The 16,420-nt window shown below is 51.4% G+C and overlaps 2 protein-coding genes across 2 annotated transcripts; both read left to right on the forward strand.

The window, feature by feature from the left end:
* The first annotated feature begins 9,300 nt into the window (after window positions 1-9,300).
* CDEST_12073 (uncharacterized protein) lies at window positions 9,301-10,231 on the forward strand. The gene is made up of 2 exons (XM_062928229.1): window positions 9,301-9,734; window positions 9,790-10,231. The coding sequence occupies exons 1-2, from the start codon at window positions 9,324-9,326 to the stop codon at window positions 10,084-10,086; spliced, it is 708 nt and encodes a 235-aa protein (XP_062784280.1). The 5' UTR covers window positions 9,301-9,323; the 3' UTR covers window positions 10,087-10,231.
* Window positions 10,232-12,914: 2,683 nt separating this feature from the next.
* CDEST_12074 (Putative tyrosinase copper-binding domain, di-copper centre-containing domain superfamily) lies at window positions 12,915-14,352 on the forward strand (the record flags this gene model as incomplete). Its single annotated transcript, XM_062928230.1, has 6 exons — window positions 12,915-13,105; window positions 13,161-13,323; window positions 13,376-13,462; window positions 13,519-13,694; window positions 13,751-14,021; window positions 14,101-14,352. 6 exons carry the CDS (start codon window positions 12,915-12,917, stop codon window positions 14,350-14,352), a joined length of 1,140 nt encoding a protein of 379 aa, XP_062784281.1.
* Window positions 14,353-16,420: the final 2,068 nt, after the last annotated feature.

A 16,420-nucleotide genomic window follows, 5' to 3' on the forward strand; every position in this document is an offset into this window, starting at 1 on the left:
GAGCGAGAACGTTGCCGCATTGCAGAGTGCCGTGGCCGATCGATAGCCGGACGTTGTTCTCTGACGATTCGCATCGTCACCAAGTCTTCAAGAGCATCCCGCGAGAGTTTTGGATGGGAAAGGCTGTGTCCAGTTTGCCTTCGCGGGCAGGTGACGTCGAATTTTCCCATCCGCCATTAGCCAACGCAAGTCGACGACGTGAAAGACTCGCCGGGCTATCGGTGGCCTCACACCCTCACCTCTTCAGCCCACACTCTCGTCTCATTGACAGGCGCAATTGGAGGCATCGACGGACATACAGTCAGGTCTCACTCGACTTTTCCCTCCAAGGTTAGATAGCTTGGTTTTTGATCTAACTAACAGTTAGCTAGAAGATCTTCCGACATAGAACGGTCGGGCATTCGAATATCACCATGTTGGACAACCTCCCGACCTATCTCGATCCGGCCACAACCCCCCTCCCCTTCACAGTCGATCTTTGGAAGAAGAGGACGACTGATCATCCGGGCACAGCAGACTGTTTGGACGGCTTGGACTGCTTGGGTAGGGATATTGTTCAGAGGAAGAGGAAGAGGGCGGCGCTGTTCAGTCGAGAACCCTGATGGCCTGCATTGATAAGAGCCGAATCAGGTATGTCTCAGGAACCCGGATGGCCAACCTTGATGGTCTCTCCTCGCAGACAAAATGCGTCCCAGCCAGTGCATCCTCGCCTCCTCCACAACCATCGCTCCCGCGATACCGGCGGTTTTCTTGCGCAAGATAGCCAGCACACACGTCGGGTCACTGGTCAGGCGGCATGGCACAGGATTGAGTGTCGACGACGGGCCACGGCCACGGTCCACGGATGCTGATGGACCGCTCGGGGTGTCGATGAGACAATTTCGGCCAGCGGATGCTCCTCTCTTCTGGGGATGAGCCATGCTGCCTGCCCTCTTCTCCCTTCCACCGCCATTCCGAGATGGGCGCTCCTGGCTGACGGGACGGAGCTGGCGAGCAACATATAAAGACGCCCGTCTGTCCTGTCTCCCTATCCCGTGTACTCACCTCTTCGCCATCTCTTCATCAGACAACTATCTGGACACGAACGAAGCATCCAAGTTGAACCGGCTCGGTAACCACTAACGTTGGCTGGCCGAAGGAGCATACGGACGCAAGACCCGAGTTGCGTAGACTGAAAAACAAAAAAGGATCAGAAAGAGGAGGAGAACGAGAAGGAGAAGAGAGACAAAGGAAACGAAAAGAGACTTGCTGCAACACAGTACGAGTCCCGACTCTCTTCCTTTTCTCTCCTGATATCTGATGTCTCAACGTTTGATGGTTTGTTCCTCTGACCGGAGACCGGCGCATCTAGCTATGCAAGGACGGCGAGAAGCCCCCCACGGTAATCGAGCCACAGTCTCACGTTCCTCTCCGTTTCTCTCCTTTCTCACCTCTTCCATCCCCCCCGTCCTTCTTTTTACCTCCGCCCCCATCACCTTGAGCCCAGAGGCCACTGGCTGATTGGGTGCAAACCTGCTCCATCGCGAGGTGTCCCATCCCTCATCGACGCCGGCGGCTGCGTCTGAGATGATTGGATAACCCGCGCCCTGTTAGCTAACAGTTATCGCTTTTCTTTGTTCGCGCAACCCCTGATAGCGAATTTTTCCTTCACCGGACTGTCTCTCTCTCTCCCTCTCTCTCTCTACCCCCCCCCTCACAAGGTTCTTTTGATGCCTCTGCCCCTCCATCCAAGTTGAAGGAGGGCGGAGCATGGACAAGACTGGGGTCTTAGGCCAGAGCCTGCCTATCTTCTCTTTGGTGAGACTCCGTCTCCCTGCGTCGTCCCCCGTTTTGATGAGGCCTTTTCTCTTTTCTCTCTCTCTCTCTCATCATTGCCGCCGTAGATGACAAGGTCATCTCGTGTGGTCTCATTAATCGTCGGTTTGTCTGATACTCCTTTTCTCTGATACTCTATCTCTCTCCTCATATTACCATTCACGTTGTCTGCCCTTTGGTACGATGCTACCTAGTAAGCAGGCGGACGCCTCGCTGGCTCAACTTGTTAGTCAGTCAGGCCCCGGCTCTGGCCAATACGGGTATGGCCGGGTCGCATCACCTGAGGTCCTTGGTGTGGGATAGCACAAACTCTGTTTCGCGCGGGTGCCGCCGCCAAGCGCATCACAAGCAGATTTTCCCTCTCCGTCGTCCTACATACATTGTCATGCATATATGTACGCCAACGGGTACATACACTACACCACGCACTACATTGTGCGCCCAACCACGACGAGCAACACCGCCGTCGAGTTTCTCCATTTGTTTGGTCTTGTCCGTCCTCTTCCCTACCCTCCTCTTCCAAAGGCAGTCCAGGCCCACCCCGTGCGTGTATTGTTCCCATCCTTGGCCCATGCGATAATACTCTTCACACCAAAACCCATACCGGCGAGCTCTGTCCACACCCTCCCACGCTGCCTCCTACTAGGACCGAACGTCTGACCGACGATGGGGCAGGGCGACCCTGTTCGGACACTTCTCGTCCAGTCAATGTCGACAATCCCTTCAGGCTCGCCTCGAGCATCCGCTGCCGCCCCTCTCCAGGCTACCCGTTCACGCGACCACGGCATCTATGCACGCCGCTCCATCCACAACCTGTCCCGCCGCCCTGCCGCAGGCTTGCTACGAGCATCGAATCCACGACTGTATGGGTGCCCTGCCCCGCCGCATGTGCTCCAATCACAACATCCCAGGTCGCCGTCTTTGAGAAGGGAGACACCCTGCTCCACGCCACCACCCACCCAACCACACGTCTCGAAGCTTGCTTTGCTTGCTTGCACCCATAGACTCGGTCCCAGACCCCGCTTCCACAACGAGCTTCTCCAACTCGTCTCTTTAGGGGAGACGCATGGAGGAGCTATTGTGGATCGGATACGTGTGTGATGGGGTGAAGAGTGGCCAGCCTGATACGCCCATCTCAGACAGCCAACCCGGTCTTGTCAGCTTCGCGTCTCAATCCCCTCCCATGCTATCATTCATCCCCTCTAGACGAAGCTCGCGCGGCATTCGCGGTCTGCTTCTCCGGCCTTGTCGTAAGGGAGGGATGGGGGACATGGCACACCCCTTCTCCGGCCATGCCCGTCGCCCTCCACGTAACCTCGAATCAAAACCCACCGTCTGATCAGATAGCCGCCTGATTTTCGGCTGACTGACATGGTGGGGGGAAGGAGGATGCCTTCTTCGACGACGGGTCAATGGCTATATAAACTGCGGGATATCTCTCGTTGGCATCGACTCTTTTCTTCTCCTCATCCGACTTCATCAGCTTCAATCTAAATCTCTCAAACTACAAACAAAACACTCAAGCTTTTTCGCTTACCCCAACAACTATCAAAATGGCACCCTGGTGAGTTCAACGCCATCTCAGCTGTTGTCCCACTGGAGAGTTTCGGGTCCTCGTGAAGCCGCTTCCTGTGAGCTTCACGATTTACGGGACTCCCGCAGCTGCATACTGTTTGATGTATATCCCATTACTGACATTCTCGACATAGCTCCTGCTCCTCGTGCGGCGCCAGCTGCGCCGGCTCCTGCTCCGCCTGCTCCTGCGGCTCCTGCTCCGTAAGAAGCACCCCGAGGACATGTCTGCGAGAACACGCCGGAAACTGACTCTCTTATCCCAACAGCACTAAATCCAGCATGACGTTTCCGCGCCGTTAAATATCCGCCGTCCTCCGAAAGAGGCTCGCTCGCCAGACTGGCCAACCTTCTGAAGACCGCCGAGCTGTGTGCCCTCCAGCCGAAACATTTGGATCCGTCGTTCTTCGGGTGGAAAAGGGGGGTTTTAGAGGATGTTTTGACTTGGCAGTGGATTCCGGACCTTGCTGGGTACGGTTGTTTGAGTATCCTCAGTAAATCTGCCTGGATGGGGAAATCTTTGCTCTCTCTTTTCTCTTTTTGCTGTGGAGAACGGCATCGGCATCCACGCAGGAGAGGAAAGGCAGGGTGGGGTGAGGTTTCGTCAACAAACCCTTTCCCGGCGGGTTTACTTTGGAGAACTGCATTTGAGATGGAGAGAATCTAGTTTTTCTTTTTTTTGGAAACGTTTTTTTCTTCTTCATTCTCGCGGTGTGATAGTTGTTTTTTTGTATTTGCTTTGATGAGATACGGCAAATAACGAACTGAAATGCTTGATTTCCCGGACATCCATACTTGAAAAACCTCCTTCTTTGTGTAGATCACTTGAGTGATTTAAAAGACGCTCTCGTGACGTTGTCGATGTGGGGTCTGACTCTTTGGACAGGGAATACTTCGTACAATCTGGAGGATATCCAGAGTAACTATCCAGTCAAGAGAAAAAAAAACCACCCGGGCATGATTCACGTCCGTAAGCGACGAGGGTCGCAACTGATTCTTTCCCAATCAATCCATTCATCCTGTCCGTTCCTATCCGATAGGGACGAGGCAGGGATGAGCTCGGCAGAGCTGGAGAAGTCTCGAGGACCCCCCACACAACGCATGATGGGGGTTTCATCCGTGCATGCGCTGCTGTCCCGCGCCGGGTTGGGACGACCAAAGGGGGGGGACGGGGGGTTTAGATGCACAGACGCACACGCCCGCAGGTCGCCAACGATAGGTGGAACCGGGCGTCAGCTGACCGGTCTTGCTGATAATGGTTGTGGTGTTGTTGGCTGGTGGTGTGGCTGTGTGGGTTAGGAGGAAGTCGAGCTAAAGCTGTTGTCGGAGGCTTCTGCATTCGCAGGGGAGAGTGAGGATTGGCCGTGACCGGCATGTCGGTAGGAGATTTGTGGGTTAAGTTTGGGGTTTGCTGGCCGAGTTGTCTGACGGTGGCTGGAGGTTGACTTGTTTATCGATGCTGAAAGTCCTGCTCTTTCGAGGCCTCGATGCTCAGGGTATGGGACCTGGATCAGTAGAGCAGTCCAGGTACGGGGATGCGAAAAAATGTGCTCCCATGTCTGTTTATGAACGAAAGCAAAGCAGAAAGAAGGCGAGGGATCATGCATCTCGGCGAATCCTTTGAGCATGTCTTCTGGTGGGCGGGGAGTCTCCAACACGTCGTCCAAGTTAGCTGGAGTCACGCATTGTACACTGGTTGTTATCTTGCTGTATCACTACGGTATCGGATGCTCCAAGATTCGCGTCCATACGGTCTTCTTTGCTGTGACCATCATCGACTTACCACATCTCTCTCTCTCTGCCTCTACCTATCGATGACTTCTCATCCCTACATCGTAACATTCCAGATGCAGACCCAAGTTTCGTAACCGGATTTCCTTTTGTGGATTTTCTTAAAGGACTACTTCCTGGACATATTCTTTGCAGGTTCGGGCCCTGTCCCAACTAGACGCAGAGGGAGTTGCCCACATTGACCTGACACGGGTCGACGGCTCAACCCACCTAGTTCACAAGACGCGTATGATCTTATCATCCCAGGAGACTACTCGATTGTTTCAGTGGTCGCCGTAGGGCGAAAGCGGCATCTGCCAACTACAGCTGATCAGAGCAGGAGGGCAAACCACCACAACACTCAAAGGTGAGGGGAAGCGCTTATTGATCCCACGAGCAAAGTACGAAAGAGCATAGCCCCCAACCACAGCATCCCGAGTCTTGGCCCCATCCACCAGCCACAGATAGAACACACTGCCGTCATCGGCAACATAAACTTTCCCGCTCTCCCGGGGTAGAGCCTGCGCCTATCCGCTGAGCTGTCAAAACCGGCGATCGTCCCAACCTCGACATCGCTGGCAGGGAAGATGCCCGCAGCTGCACGAGCGGACAATATTCTCCAAGGCGGGGAGACCATGCCAGCGGGGCCTGGCAGAAGTGCCGGTAAGGCTGGAGGGGGCGGGCTGGTAATCCAATGTCAGAGTCTTGTCCCCGCGTCCCTACTTCGGGCCAGAGTGTTGTGGGTGATCTGGAAAGCCCGAATCGCATGACGAAAGCCAGGAAAGACGGATAAATTCGGAGCAGAGTGTCGACCGTGGTGCGACTTCACCCGGGGATTTACACGTGTGCGCTGTACGTGGCATGTCGCCGTCCGACACGCCAGCTCGCGTCGCATAGATCACCGATAGGCGATGGCTGATAGGCGGTCGGATATGCGGCTCTCCCCCTCCTCGAACCGTCGACGCGGCGAGCATGGGAAATTTCCGAATCCAACACGGATAGAAGGGTGTCGAGAACCATGGACTTTTCTGACGGCACGGCACGGCTCGGGTTCGTCCATCCCGTTTGCTCGGGCGTCGATGATATCATTCGCCGCAGGGTGGCACCACGGTCTGACGGGCGCGCGGTGGTGCATTGGGTGTATCAGATGTGGCTCCTTGCCGTCGTGCGAAGGGTATCACAGCAAAAGGCAAGAGAGCCGACGTGTCGTCGAGCCACGGATGCTTGGCCGGTCTCGCTGTCTAGATGGGGACGTGTCGAAGTGGAAGACGCCGTAGGGTTTTCAGGACACGCTGTGGTCCCTTTGAGCTGGGACGTCTTCTTATCTACGGAAGGTTCATGATTCTCATTCACACGGGAGCGCCATGAAGAGTATCGAGCGAGGCGGGAAGAGTATCCAGTTCATCGATGAACGTGTTGAGCGACCAAGGCTTCGCATGGTCGTTCTTAAGGATCAAAGTACTCTTGGAAGGGAGTATATCGCACCAAAGACCAAGGAACCGACACCATGTCGGTTTACTGTCGGTTCTGATCCTAGTCTTCCCCTTCGAGTTCCCCCTCTCCCATGACTTCGTCACTTAAATTGGACCAGAAACCAGGCCTAACTCTTTCCTACGACATATCAAGGGTATCGCTTACCATAGAGAGGTGCTTTCATAATCACTGCTCACATCATGCATTTTTCCCTTCCTTGATGAGAAGAGATGGGCTTTAAAAGGAAAACTCTGGCAGAGAGCCCAACACAATACGGTCGTCCCGGTGATGAAGGCAGTGTTCCTTTACTAAAAAGTGCCCCCCGACTTCTTGGCTAGGCCACCTCCTTCTAGTCCTTTGGCTTGAACAACAACCTGGAATCTTTGGACAGCCACTGAAATATATGATTCATAGTAATGTGGGTTGTCTCCATCTCCCAGGTTGGTTATCAGATGGTCGCTGGATATTATAGTAAAGAAAGAAAGAAAGAAAGAAAAGCAGAGGTTCAAAAGTCAACTTGGACACCAGGGCCCAGAACCACTACCATGGAAGTCTTACAATTCCGCTGTGAAGGAAGAGTTCTGCTTCGTGGTTGGTATTTTCACCAAAACTCTCTGGACCATCATGACCCCCCTCAAGGAAAGCCTGCAGTGCCACCTGCTTTCTCCCATCACAAAGAGAAACGTTGATGATAGCATCATGTCAAATCATGTCAAATGCTTTTCGGCATAGTCTCAATGATGAGACAAGTCTGACTCCATCCTAGCACGCAGGTGCTGAACTATCTTGGAGACATTAACCCAAGCCGGGGAGTAGCCTTTTTGTACTTTTGGGATTTCTCTCCATCTTACGAGCTTATCCGTTTGTCTTGTGTCTTGCTACTAAAGTTCAACGTGTATAAAAAAGTTTGCTGGATTTCCTTTTCATATTGTCTGGTTTTGAAAGATTTACTTGCATATCTTCCTATGTTTGGGAGCAAAATAGTTGCATCACTATTGCCAATGGATGAACAGAAACAAATCTATTACAATGGGTAGGAATGATATTTTGTGCCAGTCAAACACGAAGCCGTGTAATTTGGTAAGGCTGTGTGAAATTTCAAGGTTAGCATTTTTGGCCAAACTTTTAATTCAGACTGCCCTTCATGCCATGACGGTTGGTAAGAACTGTTCGCCAAAGCCCAGCAGATTATCATCTTCCGTAAATTCGATCAACTGAACATGTTGAATTCTTTGCGAGTTCAGGCAGAGATTCATGAGCAAGAAGAGGTCTTGAGAGAGATATGAGCCGAAGACCGAGACTCGAAGGACACGAATCGGAGATCATACGGGCTTAACTTTCGTGTTATGAGAGAAAACGCCGAAGACGGAGACTCCGAGCAGTTGGAAACTCTTGAGAAAATTGGCCTTAAGCTTGATGAGTACAGTGCGGAAAACCTTACGTCACCCTTTTTTCTATTCAATCCTATGTGCGTCGTGATTGACCTTTCTTAATGTGTCCATATCAAGCGTTGCAAAATGTTGCGTTTCTCTACAAGGCATCTCAATCATCAGATGCCGAGATAGACTTCTTGAGGTTAAGGCTAGTGAAAGACAAAATGGGAGATCGGTTTCTCAGAATACCGGAGTCGAAGCTACGGTATGGGACAACAAGTACCGGACCGGCCTACTCACTATATTGGGGGATCTTCAGGCACCTCAGATAGGCTCAGCCAGTTGATGAAGGGAGATTTTTAAACTGGTACCATTTCGCCGTTAGGCGTTTCAATAAAGTCAGTGTGGTTATTGTCAGCCATTGTCAATTGGCATCCGCAGCCCAGCAGCCAAGTCCCATGTCTTTCAAGGCTGACAGTCTACCATTCTGGCAAGAGGACGTATGAAGAGAGTAGTAATACTCATCAGCTTAGAGGCGACATGCATATAAAGGCTATCAGAAATGGAAGAAATTAGCCAAGTTTAGCGAGTTGCTTAGCAGCTGTGATGACTTGCTGAAGGGTTTATCTTAAGTGATAGGTTCTGTAGACGCCTTAGGGAGCCTGAATCAGTCCTGATAAAGGCCAGTTAAACAGATAGAAGCAGCTGGTCGTATGTGAGAATAGAAACTCAGAAAAGACAATTGCAACAACAACAACAACAACAACAACAACAACACACGCACTTGACCCTAATTGACCCAATGGCTTTAACATGCCAGGGAATCATGGTTACAAATTCGCGAATGGCAGGCAAGGTCACCACTTGTGACTGTGTATGGATTGATACCAAGCGATGTAAAATCCAAGGGATTCTCGCCGTGCATTGCTCCGAGTCTCGGACGCCGTGTGCCCGGGACGCGGACCCGCCCACGGCCCGCATCGCAGTGACCTGTTCAGTCCCCCGACAGCCGAGCCGGAATCAGTTGTGCCGCGGCGATGAAAAAGAGAGAAAAGCCCTGCCTCTAGTGAGAAGCGGTAGCCTGAAACAAAAACCGCTAGATGTGTGGCGCGGCGTGGGTGGGCAGAACCGGGGCCGAATGCGCAACGGCGGAGTTGAGCGCATCGCAAATGGCTGTGAGAGGCTCAACTCGACATGGCGGTGAGCTGTTCTCCCACTCACCGCATACGGGGCTGCATCCTGCTCATTCGGCCAAACCGTTTCTCGCCTGCGGTTTGAAACTATCCACTTAGTCACACTTAGGCACAACGGCATCTGGCGATGTCTGCCCAAAGCAAAACTGACCACCCTCCCTTCATAACACCGCCGCAAGGAACATCCCAGGCGCTCAGCAATCATAGAACTATCCTCAACATCAGAAACAAAGTCGCTGCATCTGTCCCGCACGAAGCAAAACCCACGATGACAATGACAAGTCCCCACCTCAAGACACTCAAATCCAACGTCCCAAGCGAGTACGCCACTTCCTCCAGGGTGCGGCAGTGGCTGCTCGAGCACCTCCAGAACCGCAACGTCCAACTAAAAGACGGGCCCAAAACCTTCGTCTGTCAGTGGAATGGCGCCGAGCTTCACTCGCTGCACCCAAATCACATCTTCGGCTCCCTCATCTCCCAGGGTGTCGCCTCAGAAACAGCTCACCATGTTGTTGGCGACATAATGGAGTGTCTCCAGGTAAGACGCGGCTCCAACGACGTCAAGACCTTCTTTTCTGACGAAAACCTTCAAGGACTATCGGAATAGACGCGCGGCCTGTGTGGCGGCCGGCCAAGTATGGTTTCCCGATCCGGAGCCGGAGTCGCAGCCAAGTCCGAAACAGAGTCCCAGCCAGGAGCAGCACCAGCGTCTACTCCGCGAAGATTGCGAATCACTTTTAGAGCAGCCCGATTCTTCTCAAAGCTGGTATTCCTCATTAACCGGTGCTAAGGGGGGGTTCCTCGCTGCCGGGCTCTCCCTTGCTGTTGGACTCGGTGTCATGACGTGGTGGTTGGTCAGCCCCCCGGCTCGGAAAGAGGTAGATAAATAGCATGTGAAACTGCTTTAGGCATGATTAGGAGGGAATAACTCAAGCGAATCAATCTTTTCCAGAGCTATGAGTGTTTATGGAAATATCTCACCCTCTCCTTCAACTTGGAGAGTTAAGGAAGCAATGAAACATAATGTGCGCAATACGGATGGATTGATGTGTGATGCCATCGAACGATATTTTTGTCACCCTTAGCAGGTTCATAGCATCGAGGATTGAACTTGAAAGATTGGTTCGGTTCCGCAAGCATGGGCCAATATCAGTCGAAGGTGATGCAAAAGTTTAGCAAATGGAAGATGGGTCTGACGAACTCGCTGACTGAAACCATGCGTAAAAACAATAGCCAGCGTCATTACTGCTCATTCTAGTCCTCTAGTCAATATTCAATCCAGTCTTTATATTTCTCTAGCGCTTTTCTTAATCTGCATGAAAGTAAGACTTTCCCTGCAACACATCAATCAATATGAACAACATCATCAACATGACTTGGGCAGTCAAGTCCCTATTAATCAGCCGCAAGCTATTTTGTGTTATTGTTCCCTACTCGAGCCTGGTTCTTGGGAATTCTTAAGATGGTCTTCTTCTTGGGGTATGGAAAATAGGAGGAGGGAACAGGAAAAGGCATGAAGGATGAAACGAAATATCGAGAACTCAGAATTGCAATCCTGGGAGTCTTATGGTTTCCTCCATTAATAAAGGAAGCTGCTCCCTGGTCGATACTTTTCATCACTGTTCTCCAAATGTGACGGTGGTCGTTGTGTTCTCTCCCGGGAAAGAGTTAACGTTCGAAAGATTGGAATCACCCGACCTTCCTCGACAAATCGCCAACCCTCCTTGCCGGCCAGAACCTGTCCAACCCTGCTTCTCTCGACAAGCGCCAGAAGCGTCACTTTCTCCCTCTGCATATAGGACATGGCTATATCATGTCAAAATGTGTCAAATGATTCCAACACAGTGGGATACAGCCCCAGTGATGACACAGTGTACAAAGCTTAGCTTTCAGATGCTAACAACATCAAAGGGTCTGAGGACTCTATATATGTAGGCGTGGAATTCTTTTTGTATTTTTTGTAGTTTTTTGAGGGTTGGATAATTTTCCACCCTTCGTGCTACCAGGACTCATACAGTGTTAAACTTTTCTCTATATTCTAGGTTCCAATCTCATCACCTTGAAAAACCATATCGTGGTTTTGGAGCAAAATGGAGACATCACTGGGGTTATTGGACGAATCGAACCCGAACGGCTGGGATCAAAAGAGTGCCAGTACGAAAACCACCCGGTCACGAAATTTGCACGGTAGCATCCTACAGGAGGTAGCAAAAATGCTGGAGGAAGCTGGGAAGTATGCTCCTGCTGGTCTTCAGATCGGGTTGGTCATCGTAGGCTTAGGGGAGGAGGAGGAGTGAAGACACTCGACTCCCTGGTTCTCTCCAGCCAACACAGCATTTCTCACCTGACTGACCCTGCCAACGTCAGGTAGTACTCAGCCATCTCAAGCGCCGAAAATTTTGACCTAAGTGCCTTGTTTGAATGTCGAGCTTTTACTTAATGTGTCAAGAAGGCCTGCTACAAGGTTTTCGACGACCTTGGTGGTGTGTTCCATGAAGCGCTCGCCGAGTGACCAAGGTTCTCAACGACCTTAGGAGTAAGTTGTGTAGGAGCAAGATTTATTGGAAGAAAACGGAAACTGCCTCTTTAGTATACTGTATCTCTCTAATCCCGAAGACTGACTAAAAAGAAACGAGGGTTAATACTCGTCAATGGGGCAAATGCAGCTTCAAAACATCGTCCTTCCAGCCTTACCTTGCTTCGGAAACCCAGCCCAACAACCAGATGTATGAGCATCCACTCGAACTCAGGGGCAGCCGTTATGGACATGGTGACGGGAATTTTCTCCTCCTGCTTGTGATCTGGGAGGGAGAAGATCGCTCGCCGACAGTAACGTTGAGGTCCAGCCATTTAACGCGACTGCACGACATCGTAGTCCATCTAGGCTCTGTTGATACATGGACATCTTGTGATATACAACAGGACTTGACGCATAGAGAAAAGGTATTTAGCTCAGAAACGGTCACTCAACAGGGGGCACATCTGTGATGTAGCAGCTGCACCTGGCATTTCCCGTGACAGCAATTGAATGCCTTCCTTGACAGTAATACACACAACGTGCATCTAAAAGTTGATGTGGCGGCTTCTTTGGCCCAATGTAGATATCTAAGCGGTTGGTGACATATCCTTGACCCCCGAATGCATACGATATTGGAACGATGTCGCGTGCGTCTGCAGAGGCATGAGTAAAGGTCACATCAAACCAGCGCTCGCGTCGCATACAGCAGGGAAATCACGGTCACTCGAACGAGGATGAAAAGATGCAGAGGACTTATGAGGTGCTTACCTGCAGAACCATGTTCACCGTCTGCATGATGCTTACACACACCGTTTGGCCAGCCCCGACTAGCGTACGAGAACACTATAGCCCGCATCGGTTTCGAGGCATCATTTCATTCCCCCGGTGTATGATAGGTTCGCCCCTTTGTTCTAGACTATCCAATTGGAAGCATGGCCGTTTGCCCCGGTCCGGCGACACACATGGCCGGTTACACCAGACATTCGCTGCAGATGCAATGCCATCACTTTTTCAACGGTTGTTCAGGTCGTCGAGTTTTCCCATAAATTTTTCTAGCATAAGACGACTGGTTTCCCATCTGTACTGCTTTTTTTTTTCTTCTTCTTGAAATTTGGTTGTTTGTTATTTTTTCAAATCGACTAGGGTTGAATCACCACGCAAGCAATCGTCTCTGCGACGGCTTAGTCTTTTGAAACCAACATGGCTTCTTCTAGCTTTCTAACCATTGGCGTCCTCGTACTTTTGTTCACCCTGGCTCTTGCTGGCCCGTACCCGAGAGACAGAGTTGATCGGCTACAAGATGCTGGCATGAGGAAGCTCAAGGCGCATCTGGCTCGCCATCCGCCAAAGTCTCGTTGCACGCTCAAAAACGCCGTCAAGCGAAAGGAGTGGTAGGCTCACCAAGTTCCGAGGAAATAGGAATCGTATTTATGACAGATGACCCAGGTCTTCACTCACGCTCGACGAGAGACTTAGTTACATCTCGGCTGTGAAGTGTCTCGCGTCGAAGCCGCCGAAATACTCCCCATCGGTTGTTCCCGGCGCAAGAAGTCGTTACGACGATTTCGTAGCCACCCACATCCAGCAAACCATGAGCATCCACGCAACGGTTAGACCCCGCAATGCTTGGGTAAAAAGATGAGGTTGCTGACCATCTGCAGGCCAACTTCTTGTCATGGCATCGATACTACGTCTGGGCATACGAGAAAGCACTGAGGGAAGAATGCGGGTACAAGGGTTACCAACCGGTCCGTCTTATCGTTCGAGTAACGCCCCGTAGTTTTAAGTTGACATCGGCTTGCAGTATGAACACTGGCCATACTATGCCTCCGATCCCCTGAGCTCTCCGGTTTTCAACGGCAATGAGACAAGCATGTCTGGCGACGGGTCCTATGTCCCTCATCCGGGAGTCCCGTTCGGCACTCTGACCATCCAGCCGGCTAACGGGGGAGGCTGCATCATGAGCGGGCCGTTCAAAGAGTGCGTGGTTTCCAAAAAAAATCAAGTCGGCTTTCCGTAACTTACACTTCAATCAGCTTCAAGACGAACCTCGGTCCATTAGCCCCGGTCCTCACCGACGTCCCGCCCAACCCCCGTCAAGACGGTCTGGGATACAATCCCCGCTGCCTCCGTCGCGATATCAACCCCAACTCGTCCAAGTTTACGAGCGAGGCTCATACCTACGACCTCATCACTCAAAACCCGGACATCTACTGGTTCCAGACTGTGATGCAGGGCGAGATGGAAAAGGGGCAACCTGGCGTCCACGGGGGTGGGCATTTCACCATTTCCGGTGACCCTGGCGGCGTAAGTCAACACACTAAACCGGGCAGTCGTTACGATTGAGTATGTACGACGAATCCGATACTGACGACGCCGTATCTAGGACTTTTTCAATTCCCCTGCTGACCCAGCTTTCTTCCTCCACCACGCCATGATTGACCGCACCTGGTGGATCTGGCAGATGCAGGACCTCAACAAGCGCTTGAAGGCGGTGTCCGGAACGATTGGGCCGATGGGCGTCGGGGTGAACGGCACGCTCAACGATGACGTTGACCTGTCGGTGAATGCTCCGAAAGTCAAGTTGGGTGACTTGCTCGACACGATGAACGGCCCTTTCTGTTACATCTATGTGTGAGAGAATGCCCTCAAAACCTGGCGCTTTACCGGGAGTGTTGGGAAGCTCAGTACTTGCTGCTTGTTCTGTTTCTAGTGCTTTTTGTCACTCATTATTTATATATACACCACATTACACAGCACGAGCATTGTCACCGTTTTTGTCAAAGAGAGTAGGCAAGCAAATAAGACATTGTCCTGCCACGTTAGATGTTATATATGCTCTTTACAAACTGTTTACATAAAACGAAAGCATCAAGCATCAAGTTGTGGACACTAGAAGAGTACCGTCACATTTGTCTAATAAGCTAGTTCTTGCTGTTCCAGTCGTAAATCCTAAACTAGAACACGCGTGAGATCCAAAGCTGGCCTTAGGATCAAGCTTCACAGCGGATGAGATTCGAGTAATCGTATCAGTAGCGTGGATGAGGCCAACATATGGTGTCGATGAATCTGTTGATTTGAAAAAATTTGTCGTCTTGTTTCCTGACTCTGACAGTGACAAAGACTCCTTGAACTGTTGATTGAGACTATCTCTGTCAACAGATATGAGTAGGTAAGGCGGTCTCCTCGGTCAAGAGAATTCCCCCATCAGCGAGGTGGCAGGAGCGGCTGTCGACTCCATTTGGCCATAGTCAACCTGGAACTGGACTTGTGACTCCGCCGACTTAGACATCTTGGCTTGCAGCAGCGTCGGGTCTGTGGAATCAAGTTGGCGGACCGAGGCAGGTTTTCGAAGGCGTAGGAAAAGCCATCGAGTCACATAAATCCCGCAAGCTACGCCTGGGAGTGCCCAGTCTCGGACGGCATACCGCGCCGCTCACAGTGGGCAATGGAGAAATATCACTACCTGCATTTACCATTGTTTGACGGAGGTGTGACGGGGTTGCTTCGGTGTTGGGAAGTGTAAGAGAATATCGAGATTTTGGACGGACAAGAGGGCCTCCACAGGTGTATCGTGGCCAATTTTTCATGACCGCACCGATGCTCTGCCTAATGGAAAGAACGCTCGGTTTCAGATGGCAGGTTCTTCAACGAATTGTTAATCGCTCAAAGTTGCCACTGTTTCGATACCAACACCAACTGCAGGTACGGAAACCTATTTCAAGTCCCGGTATCATCCCAGAAACACATGTCCTCATTTTGTGCTCATCATTTATGTAAAGTGGGAAGCTCTTGAAAACTCCCCGTCGAACCCTGCTTAACACTAGATATAAGCCTGGCAGGTGCAATCAGTGAATCTGGTTGATCCAGATCCAGGTTTTGTGTTGGCACCGGGGGATGTTTTCCGTATCTTATCCGCAGCCATGGCTCTGGGCGATTGATTCGGATATACCATGGCCATTTCGTACTGCACAACACAGGATCTCTCGGGGATTTGTCGTAGATTTGTCGTAAGTCTTTCCAACTCCCCACATGAGATCGGGCTTGAGTTCGAGGCGGTTTTGGAAGAAGGAGTGTGGAGTATGCATTCGTGTTCTTTTCTATACGTGACGTGGTGCTCATGGTGGGGCGGATGCCCGTTCTGCCCCCCCCGAGACACATGCCTTGGTTGATATTGAAGAGTTGGCGGGTGAGAGTGAGCAAAGGGGACAAGCGACGTGCTGGGGAATGCTTGATCGACCATGAAGTCCTCGGTCAGAAACCCGCGGCCGTTTGAGATGATGCGTCTGTGAGCGAGATAGTAATATTCGTACAGAACAAATCCCAACCCAGGAGGCTTGGGTTTCGCCATCGACCATGTCTCTGCACGCGCGTCTCCCGGCTGCAGAAAAGAGTCAACGGCGAGAAGGAAGCTTCGAACTACGCACTATACATGTACACCTGTACTTCGTTGATCGATGAACATCCTACCCATAGATGATCAGGGTCATTCAGCGAGACGCGTGTCAGAGAGCTCGTTGTCGCTTCACTTTTCACCACTCGAGCCAAGAGCATCTCTACCAGCCCCGATTGATGACGTTTGCCCCATCCGTTCATTATAAGCTACATCTTGGAGTCATCCGAATAATAGTCATGAGGGGAGGCACAGCTTCCCAAGGCGCGAGAGAAGCGAGGGCTAGCTCAAAAACCGGACAACATGAACCACG

This window comes from Colletotrichum destructivum, chromosome 8 (assembly GCF_034447905.1).
Source record: "Colletotrichum destructivum chromosome 8, complete sequence".
Classification (NCBI taxonomy): domain Eukaryota; kingdom Fungi; phylum Ascomycota; class Sordariomycetes; order Glomerellales; family Glomerellaceae; genus Colletotrichum; species Colletotrichum destructivum.